The sequence below is a fragment of the Abramis brama genome (assembly GCF_963993115.1).
Source record: "Abramis brama genome assembly, chromosome: 19".
Classification (NCBI taxonomy): domain Eukaryota; kingdom Metazoa; phylum Chordata; class Actinopteri; order Cypriniformes; family Leuciscidae; genus Abramis; species Abramis brama.
This window is the reverse complement of record NC_139981.1, coordinates 10,119,542-10,130,735: the sequence shown is the minus strand read 5'-3', so window position 1 is coordinate 10,130,735 and position 11,194 is coordinate 10,119,542. Positions and strand designations below refer to the sequence as shown.

Here is an 11,194-nt window from a genome sequence, read left to right as displayed (position 1 = left end):
AACAAAAAAAAATTTTAAAGTGCAATTGTGTGTGACACACTATAAGTTTTCAAAATATTGAAGGCAAAGCACAGTTTTTATTCTGTGCTTTTTTTTTGCTTAATAATAATGTATGTAATTTTTACTTTGGCGTGTTGCCAGGGTTGTTATTGTAAACTTAAACAAAAACTATTAAATTATTTTCAGTATTTAAAATAAAATAACATATTGGATGAAAAACTGAAACTTAAAAAACGTAACCAAAAATTAGAAATGTAGCTTTGGCAACTAACTGAAATACACATGTTTAAGTTAACTAAAACTGAAGTAAAATAAAAAAAATAATTAAAGCTATATAGAAATATGAAGAAAAAAAAACTAATAAAAATGGGAAAATCATAGAACAAAATTAATGAAATAAAAACTACAACTTAAAAAAAAACAGTAAAAATGAAAGTTAAATCCAAATACAGTACAGGTCAAAAGTTTGGAAACATTACTATTTTTAATGTTTTTGAAAGAATATTTCTTCTGCTGCATTTATTTGATCAAAAATACAGACAAAAAAAATGTAATATTGTGATATATTATTACAATTTAAAATAATTAAAATGTATTATACTTTAAATTATCATTTATTTCTGTGATGCAAAGCTGAATTTTCAGGATCATTACTCCAGTCTCTCTAATATGATGATTCATTATCAAAGTTGGAAACAGTTCTGCTGCTTAATATTTTTTCATAACCTGTGATACTTTTTTAGGATATTTTGATGAATAAAAAAAATAAAAAAAGAAGCAAATTTTTTAAAAATAGAAATCTTTTGTAACAACAATATACACTACTGGTCAGTAATTTGGGGTCAGTAATTTTTTTTCTTTCTTTTTTTGAAATAAATCAATACTTTTATTCAGCAAGGATGTGTTAAATTGATAAAAAGTGATAGTAAAGAAGATTTATATTATTAGAAAATATTTTTTTTATTTTGAATAAATGCAGTTATTTTTAACCTTTTATGCATCAAATATATTAGGCAGCAGAACTGTTTCCAACACTCATAATAAATCAGAATATTAGAATGATTTCTAAAGGATCATGTGATAGACTGGATTTCACATGTGACACTGAAGACTGGAGTAATGATGCTGAAAATTCAGCTTTGCATCACAGGAATAAATTATTTTTTAAAGTATATTCAAATAGAAAACTATTATTTTAAGTTGTAATAATATTTCACAATATTACAGTTTTTTTCTGTATTTTTGATCAAATAAACGCAGCCTTGATAAGCATTGGAGACTTCTTTCAAAAATATAAAAAAATCATAATGTTTCCAAACTTTTGACCTGTACTGTATAAACAAATATTATTATAGTATAGGCTATAAATACCACACTGTGCAATGGTGCAAACAGATAAACACACACACACACACACACGTATATATAGGCCTATACTTTAAACAATCATAACACTAAAATTTTATATCCAGCTAAAGTGTAATGAAGTATTTTGTGTATTTTGTTAGCTATAAAGCTGTTATAATAGCTATTTGTTTTATTGTATAATGTTTTTGGTAACTACTATTTTATTAGAAGGAAAACTCAACTTATTGTTTTTAGTTCAGATTATTTTAAGCATATGTCGATGGTATCCTGAGGACAACTATTTATTAATTTTTAGGGACTTTTTCATATTCATAAGACATAGTAATACCAAGTTTATTTTCTCGAGGAAATCAAACAATATAGCATGCAGTTTCCTCAAGAAAGTGAAAAACTCATGATGTATTAGGCCTAATATGTCTTTAATATAATTGTTTATGACAAGCCTAACAATCTGTATTTTGTAACATTGTATATTTTGTAACCTGCGTATTATTGCTAGAATTACCAAACAGCTGCTAAACAACTACATCTGGGTAAATTGGACTATTTGAAGAAAAATTATGAGTTTGAGGGTGCTGAACCCCCCTATGAATACAATGGTCTCTCCCGTTGCTCTCTGGCCTGTCACGTGGTGCGGATGTCCTTCGCTCTTCTCTCTCTGCAAGCTAAACATGGCTGCGCTCTTAAGATCAGCCCGGCTTCTCAAATATTCATCGGCTTCATTGCTTCAGGTCTTAGGAAACAGCAGACATGCACCGGCGTCTGGTCGTCTTTACAGCGGAGCGGTCGGGACTCCACGTATAGGGTTTTGTGTGCGTCAGACAGTCCCGGGAAGGTTAAATGTTAACAGGTATACATGTGCCATGCGTGTTTAGATCATGCAGTTGTCATTGAGAGGTGATCACTCCTCTAACTGTACTATAACGCATTGATAATGTGCTCAATGCAGGTTACTTAACTAAATATTAACGAACATTTCTAAATATAGTCATTTGGTCCTATAATGATGTTGTATGAGAGAAATGGCTTCCTTGCATAAGCTCATAACCTGCAATGTTTCAACCATGAATATCATTGCAGAAAATATGAATGTAGCATTACCCATTTCAGCTTATAATGCATATAACATTTATAAATAATATTGTTTTATAAACGTCTTATTTTAAAACAAAGAATATATCATAAAGCATCAAAATCAGTCTAATAAAATAGTCATTAATCCTACTAAAAGTTATGATAATGGATATGTCCATATAACTCTAGTTGTGTAACGTTAATTTAGGCTAATACTATTGTTGCTGAGAACTGTATGTTAGCATGGGTCAAAATTCAAGGGTCAACATGTCAAGGTCATTTTAAGCCATCTGAGGATACTGCACATTTTATTGGCCAATTTTTAATCTGTTAGTTTCTGGCATGTTAGTTACTCTGTTTAGGGACACAATGACCAACATAGCTAAACTCTGACCCACACCGTCTATGGTGGTTAACTCTAATCTACATAAAATATTTAAGCCTAAGTTTTTCTTTTCCACAAATCCACATAAGGTTGAGTGGGGGGTTGGGGGGATATAGCTTAGCCTATATATTTTTTTGTATTTTTGTGTTGGTACCTAGGCTCAGCATTAACATATTTGGCCTCCTAAATTGTTTTCTGGGGACATTTTTAGCATTTATAAGGGCATTTTTCTAATTATATCAAAATTTTCATGTCAAACTCTTACATTTAATAAATACATTTAATTAACCGTAACCATTTAAATTAATCTAGCACCAACCAAATCCATTTCTGCATCTGAAGTGGGATTTAGGTGAATTTACACAGATTGTTTAATGTGGCTCAGAGGTGACATGAATATAATTTCACTGCAATTGCATAAATATGAAAAAATATTTAAAATATTTCAGTCATTGAATAATTTTTTCAGACAATTAGTTCAAATGGCTGGTTCCTTCAGTGACTGATGACTATGAATGGGTCATTGAATCACTCACTGAATTGATTAGTTTAAAAAAGCAGATTCATTCAGTACCTAAACACCGCTATGTTGGTCAGTGACCCTCAGCATTTCTGCTGTGGTTTTCTTTTCTTTTTTTTCTTCTCATTTTTAAGGCATTCATAGGCTACATCTTGATTGTGTCAGCTTGCACATTGCTAAAACAACAATTATGATATTATTATAGATGATAAAAAGCCCACCCCTACTTAGACATGAAACAAGGGCAGGTTTTCATCATAAATGTGGGATTAATCAGAAATCATTGTATAAATCAATCATAAATTGTTCAATTTCTTTAATTAGTTCAATTAATCTCAAACAAGTTGTTTTTGTAATAAGCACCTTAACATATACATTTCTTGTAATGCTAAGGCTGTACACTTATTGCAGCACTTCTTCTGCAGTTTGTTCTCATACAGATCAGCCTTGCCCTGTGTGAGTTGTCGTCGGTATGGAGTTGTCCCGGAGCAGAGTGGGCTGGTGAGGGATGAGCCCAGCGTGGCAGTCCGTTCCAAGCAGGCTCAGCAGTTTGACTGGGCTCTGGCGAAACTAGACAGCTCAGTCCGAAGGACAGGCAGGGTCACCAAAACACTGCTGCTGCGCATCTTCCATGACCTCTGCAGAACAGGTACTTGTCTCTTTGCTTGAGGATCTTTCCTGGATCCATTTCCATATATAAATCTCTACCTGTTCTGCATGTCATATCTCTAAAATCACTCCAAATAGGATATCCAAGTGGAAATCAAGCCCTGTTGTTGCTGAGAAGCTGTGGCTCACTTCTTCCTGAGGTTCCCCTGACTGAGCGCACAGAGCTGGCGCAGCGGATCTGGGATAAGCTTCAAGAACTTGGTATGAGTTAAAGACCCTTGAACAGTTACTGGTTGTACCTCTAAACCTGGGATTTGAACTTTCATATTGCTGTTCGTTGCAGGCTCCACCTATGATGTGAGCCATTACAATGCCCTGCTCAAGACGTACCTGCAGAATGAGTTCAAATTCTCTCCAACCGACTTCCTTGCTAAAATGGAAGCTGCTAATGTTCAGCCAAACAGAGTGAGTATAAGTAAACAATATTCGGGGTAAATATTTTAGTTAAAGGGGACATTGGATTAAATTTTCTCGCTTGTCTGCCAGCTCAGAAAAGCTGAAAAGAAAACACGCAGCCAGTTTGTTATGGGCTGTCTGAGTCTGAAACCGTGTCATCCAGCTGTTTCAATTTGCATCCAGTTTCTACGTAGCTAGCTAGCTATTTGAATAAGAATAATGCCATTTTAGCTCTGAGCGAGCTGTGCACTGTCGGCCATTTTCTCCAACAGCTGTAGCGACAAGAATGTCTGTAAGCAACTCAGGTGTTTTGTTGTTGGATGTAAGAGTCTTCATGTACTCCCGACATCAGAGCCACTGAAGACGCAGTGGATTAGTTTTATTTTTGAAGGGAATGTGCCCCCCCATATACCTAAATTTGTTTATGTCTGCGTGAATCATTTTACACCAGACTCGTGAACGATGGTCCATACAAAGGGACAATACAAAACACAGGTTTTGCTAAAAAGTTGTTTCTCAAGGATGGATCAGTACCAACTGTTTGTGATCCAGTTTATAGTCTCTGGAGAAGACTAATGAAAGGGAGAGCACGCACTACAGTTCATCAGAGTTGCTTTACGGATGTAAAGCTTACCAGTTTATTAAGCACCCCTCATATAGGCATAAGGTCTGTATATATTTGTTTACTGTTAGTTGTAATGAGTGTTTTTGTGTAATTCTCTGTGAATTTTGATGATAATCAACGGATAATGAACGGATAAGATTTGAATGCGCACTTCTTGTGCTGTGCTGCTCTTACAGTCGTTTTCTGGAGTGACTGCTTCTTGCTTCATCTTATGTGTGATGTACAATAAACTCATCAGTAAAGTTTTTGCCATCAATCGGACAGGGTCCACTACAACAGGCGTGTACTAATAGTGGATTAAAGCAAGATGACAATGTAGTTTATATCTAATTAAACAAAACTATACCTGTTCTATCTCCATACAGCACATATTCTCTGGCTCTGTTGGCATCATGGTCCGACTCCGGTTCGAACTGAACACTGCTACTGACAGTTTCTGACATGTTCAGTGCCTGAGATTGTCCTGTTTTGATGAGCTCTTGAAGCTCCGCCCTCGTCTTGAAAAAAAAAAGACACGTACACAAAAACAGCACGCTTTTGCTCACTCCCCAAAAGTGGCAATTTTAACATGATATAAAAAATGATCTGTGGGGTATTTTGAGCTAAAACTTCACACACTCTATGGATATCAGATACTTATTTAACATCTTGTAATGGGGCATTTGATGTCCCCTTTAACCAGTAATTGTTAAATTGTTAAAAATAAAATTGTATTACTGCATATATATTAGCCATACAAATATATATATTTAGCCATAGCAACGCATTATGACAATGATGTCTCAGACAGTCTGACGGCAGATAGAAATAAATGGTATGTAAACGACTTTTGAGTGATTTGTTACAAAAGAGCACATAAAATCACAAACACAGAAACTTGAACGTCCGTGATGCATTAGGACTGACCTCATTGGTTCTCGAGCGTCACACTAACACGTTTACTCTTCTTTTCCTTTTAATGGCGGGTGGCAAACCCACTTGAACGTGCATACTGCCACCTTCTGCATGATACATGCGTGAAAGCTGACAGGCTTAGGATAGCCGAGACCGATAGTTAACAAATGTTTAATCGGCCCCGATACAGATCTTTGAGAGAAAAAATACTTGTATGAAATTAACAATTATTTAAATGATATTTACTAAAAATTTACTACAAAAATAATCTATTGTTTTTGAAACTGACACAAGGTGCAAAAAACAATGGGAAAAAAAATATTTTGTCAATCACTGATGCTAGCTAGGGAATTGAATTGGATACCATGTTTATTTGTTTTTGTTATATATTATGACTGTCTAGGTGACCTATCAGAGACTCATTGCAGCATACTGTGAGGATGGTGACATTGAAGGTGCAAGGTGAGTTTTCAGCAAATGAGTTTATCCTTATGGTGTAAATCTTGAAAAAAATAGAAATATTATTTACTCGGCTGACACAAGAAAAAATTGAGAAGAAACAATGCTTATATCATAACTTCTTGCAGTACAATCCTGGGCTTTATGAAGAGCAAAGACTTGCCCATCACAGAGGCCGTGTTCAACTCCCTAGTGACAGGCCATGCCCGGGCAGGGTAAGTGGACCGTGTCATTGACTTGCCTTTTCTGTGTGTTTGGCACACGTGTGTTGAGTAACTTGTGTCTGTGCAGGGACATGGACAGTGCTGAAGGCATCCTATCAGTCATGAAAGGGGCAGGGATTGAGCCTGGCCCAGACACGTACATGTCTCTCCTCAACGTGTACGCTGAGAAAGGCGATATTGCCAAAATTAAACAGGTCTGTGATTATTAGAGATGAAATGGACTGATTAAGAAATTTGTTAATAATGGTTAATTTTTCAAATGATTGAAATTATGTATTGTTTGGTCACTGCTTAAAATTATGCAGCTTGTAATGCAATTTATATTTATATATATTTTTATTTTTATTTTTAAGGTTTATCCAATAATAGGACGATTAAGTTGTATTTGGCTGGTCATGTGATCTCAATATTTTGGCCCCATAAGGCAACCTACGCCAATGTAAAATAAATCTTTTTTATTACATCATAATATAATAAAATATTATAATATATATTTTTATAATATTTAAAATGGGCTACCATTCAAAAGTTTGTGGTCTATAAGATTTTTTTTAATCATTCAGTTATTGTTTTAATATGCTGATTTAGAGCTCAAGAAACATTTCTTATCATTATCAATGTTGAAAATAGTTGTGCTGCTTAATGAAGCAATTTTTTTCAGGACTCTTAAAGGTTAAACTTAGGTTAAAAAGAACAGTTTTTTATTTGAAATAGAAATCTTTTGTAACATTATAAATGTCTTTACTGTCACTATTGATTAATTGAATGTGTCCTTGCTGAATAAAAGTATTAATTTATTTTGAAATAAAAGTACTGGCCCCAAACTTTTGAACGGTTGTGTATAAATTTTACATCTTTTAATTTTTATTATTTTTAATGTCGATAACGTATTCAAGAGTTTCTATACTACATAAATAGATTTTCCTTTTTATTTTTATTATTTTTAATGTCGATAATGTATTCAAGAGTTTCTATACTACATAAATAGATTTTCCTTTTTATTTTTATTATTTTTAATGTCGATAACGTATTCAAGAGTTTCTATACTACATAAATAGATTTTTATTTTTATTATTTTTAATGTCGATAATGTATTCAAGAGTTTCTATACTACATATATAGATTTTCCATTTTATTTGTATTGTTTTTAGCTAATAATACAGCCCTTTCATATCTTATGTCATATGTGTTGTCTCCTTTAGACTCTAGAGACGATGGAGAATGCAGATATCCATCTGATGGACAGAGATTTGATGCAGGTGGTTTTCAGTCTGACTAAGGCCGGCCATCAGCAGTATGTGCCCGAGATTGTGGAGCGCATGCGTCACGAGAGGGGATATGTGCCAGGTGTGCCCGCTGACTGCTGTGAATATGGGACCATTAGCTTTGAATTTTGCCTTGAGCAATTACCAAAGTGGCCTATAGTGAGCCATAATGGTCCCATATGTATTCATAGCAGTATTCTATTTTAAGTGTTTTAAATATGAACCCAAGCCAATTAGAGAAATGGAATGCATACAATATTGATGCATTGAGATGAAGTTATGGGATTTTGGGAAAGTTATTAATGATTGATATATTTTTTTTATATTTTGAAACTGATGCATCAATTCATTTAAATTTCCTCAGATGCGATGAACCTCTGCTTGAGTCTGATTACCCACGGACATGAAGAGACAGCGTTTTCTGTGTTGAAGAGCTTCACCGGCCTGCTGGCAGACTCGCAGACCAGTGATTCCCCAGACTTGGGAAACTTCTTTCTTCGCCACTGTGTCAATATGGACAAGGTGAGGGACCCGATTCTAAACAATTTTAAGAGTGCATATTAAGTGGACCTATATGTCAAATTATTGTTAATTTCAGGCTTGTTGTTATAAGTGTTGTTAATTTGTGTGTTTGTGTCTTGCAGTCTGTGGAGAACATAGCTGGGTTTTGCAAAGATCTTAAAGATTCAGGTCTGCACTTATCACCACTGCAGTTCACCCTTCAGTGTGCCCTGGAAGCCAAGAAGACCAGTGAGTTCAATGAAGCAGATTTAAAGTTCGAAAAGTCTACTAATCCTTCGTATTGTCTTTTTAAACCCCAGGCTTGTGATTTAAGCTTAGTCTATTCGAGTTTATTTGTCTATTTCTGTCTTAAAACACTTTTATGTTGCTGTGAAAATAGCCATTGATGCTGATATGACAATTAACTTTTTTTTTAAATCAAAGTTGTAATGTCAAAACATTATAACCCAGGATTATGTTAACCAGATTCAAATTATCCTGTGTTAATTGAAATAAATCTCACATTGTTGTATTTCTGGACCCAGTTTTAAGATCTCTTTCTCTTTATTGTTAGTTTATTTGATTAGGGGTGGACGATATACCGGTAGACACGATTAACCGCTATATATGATTTAAGATTTTGGTCTTATCGCCCACGCCCACCCATATATCTGATAATTGCACAGCTTGATTTGTGTTAATATGCTGTTCTTTGTAACTTTCTAGCTATGGCTGTTGCGCTCATGAGGAAGATGAAGGAGGAGGGCTTGCCTCTCAGACCTCACTACTTCTGGCCCCTGTTTACTCATCACCAGAAAGACAAGAACATTCCCGGTGAGTCCTGAGCTTCCAGCCTCATTCTTAATCAGTCATTATTGTGCATGTTGCAACCAATTTTTCTGAATAGTTTTATACATCGGGATTGAATTGGATCGTGAAAAGTCTGAGTTAAAGTGGCCTTTTTTTGTATAATACAAAAAATGACTTTCTCTTGACACCTCAATAAAAAGTCTGTCAATTTAGATATTTGGTTAAATTATTTTTCTCCATAATTCCATCTGTTTATCTGTTCCAGAGTTACAAATAAGTGCAGTTACAAAAGAGCATGTCCAGATAAATCTTACGGCAACTACAGCAGCGAGAATAAAAACATCTCTTTTCTTTTCTTTTTTTAATCCAATAACCTTCATGAAACATGCAGGATCACTCTCACCTTTATGTTCCTGTACAGTTTTTTTTGTTTGCTCAGTGTTGAAATCTGCACTACGTGAAGGTTACATGACAGAATTTGTTGTGACTGGTTCTCATGTAAATGCGAGCGCTTTGAGGGAATTCACTTTCAATTACGTGCGCCGCTGTGCACGGCCATGAAATATTTAGCGCCATGTCGCATTCTGTCCACAGGTGTCACCAGCGGGCAGACGCCCATCCCCCTTTCCACCCACCAGTATTCCGTCCACCCGTTCACGAGTGTGGAGAGGGGGAAAAGTATGCATTTTGATGAGGTGTGGATTTGGGCTGGCGAGTTTGAAAAAACATATGCTAGCTTTGTCTTGGCAGCCGCTAGCGAGCGGTGCTTGACAGTTTCAAGAAGCAATGCAGCTCATTGCTTGTGACATGGCGCGAGAATAATGCCTCAGCCCCTCATGTAGTAGCACACAACAAGCTTTTACATCTGCATCTTAAATGCTCTTTGCACTAGTCACATTTTGGAAAATCCTTTTTTTTAAATGTATATCTTTTTGCCATTCACTTGCATCGGATGCTGGGTCCTTTTATAAAGGGTCATGAAACCCTAAAACACTTTTATTATTAAGTGAAAAATGGTTATTTTGTTGTTGTTTATTGGACCCATTTCGTTTATCTTGTTTAAAAAGCAAAGTTGAACCAAAGTCCTGAAAAGTGAGATATGCGTAAGTGTTGATTGGCTACTGTGGTTGGAGAGTACTCGTCTACGTCGTGTTTTTGAGCTTTTCTTTGCATTATTCATGAGAATAAACTCTTTAATCCAATCACTGCGCTGTATTATGCATGAAATCGCAGTACAGTGGAGAATATATTATTAGACCTTTTAAACGTTCTTCCTCATTTTTAGACCTATAGCTCGGCAAAGTTTCTGATATGTTTTTCAAAGAATAATTTATCAAAATGCATTTGATTTGTTCATGATAGTTATTAGTAATCTCTAATGATAAGATTTTTGTGAGTTTGTTGTCATAGGGTTATATTTTTAAAGTACATCAAGGTGCACAAACTTTTTTTTTCTGCGCTCATATTTTAAAGTCCCCATGTAGTCAATAATTTTATCCATTAAAACTCATCTTTGATCACCAAAATGACGTTTAAATGTTTTTTCCTGTGAAAAAAGTCTTCATGCCTTAAAATAGCTTGAATATAACTCTACAACTTTGCTTTATTTAGTATGCGTGGTACCATGAATATGCTAATTAGCCCCGCCTCCACTCAATCACACCAGATCAGAGATCCACTCGCTAAACTTTCTAAGGTAAACGCTGCACAATGGTATCGCTCTTTACAACCTTGGACACATAACGGTAATATTACATACATAAAACTATTTTGTAATAAATGTAATGTAAACATAAACTATGTAATAAAACTATTTATATTACATAAAACAGCAATGCTGCAATGGCTTCACCATGTGGTACATTGGTTGACTTAATTTGTGTGATCACAGTTGTAGTTTGGTTCTTTTCATTCTTTTGGTCCAGACCAAAAAAGAAAATGATACATGTAGTCCTGGTTTGCTGCTTAGCGTTCACACTGTCATTTTTAACACTAAACCTAAAG

At 34.8% G+C, this 11,194-nt stretch overlaps 1 protein-coding gene across 2 annotated transcripts in view; it reads left to right on the top strand.

Moving 5' to 3' along the window:
• Nucleotides 1–2,004: 2,004 nt before the first annotated feature.
• Nucleotides 2,005–11,194, top strand: part of lrpprc (leucine-rich pentatricopeptide repeat containing) — a 54,154-nt gene continuing 44,964 nt past the window's right edge. Inside the window, exons 1-11 of one of the 2 annotated variants that reach the window (XM_084092956.1) lie at nt 2,005–2,218; nt 3,773–3,996; nt 4,095–4,217; nt 4,300–4,421; nt 6,335–6,393; nt 6,519–6,605; nt 6,682–6,808; nt 7,817–7,961; nt 8,244–8,401; nt 8,524–8,629; nt 9,107–9,214. In XM_084092956.1, the coding sequence (XP_083949082.1) occupies nt 2,040–2,218; nt 3,773–3,996; nt 4,095–4,217; nt 4,300–4,421; nt 6,335–6,393; nt 6,519–6,605; nt 6,682–6,808; nt 7,817–7,961; nt 8,244–8,401; nt 8,524–8,629; nt 9,107–9,214 (1,438 nt within the window). In that variant the 5' untranslated portion in view covers nt 2,005–2,039. The remainder of the gene's footprint in view (nt 2,219–3,772; nt 3,997–4,094; nt 4,218–4,299; nt 4,422–6,334; nt 6,394–6,518; nt 6,606–6,681; nt 6,809–7,816; nt 7,962–8,243; nt 8,402–8,523; nt 8,630–9,106; nt 9,215–11,194) is intronic. The other variant, XM_084092957.1, reaches the window with a different exon arrangement.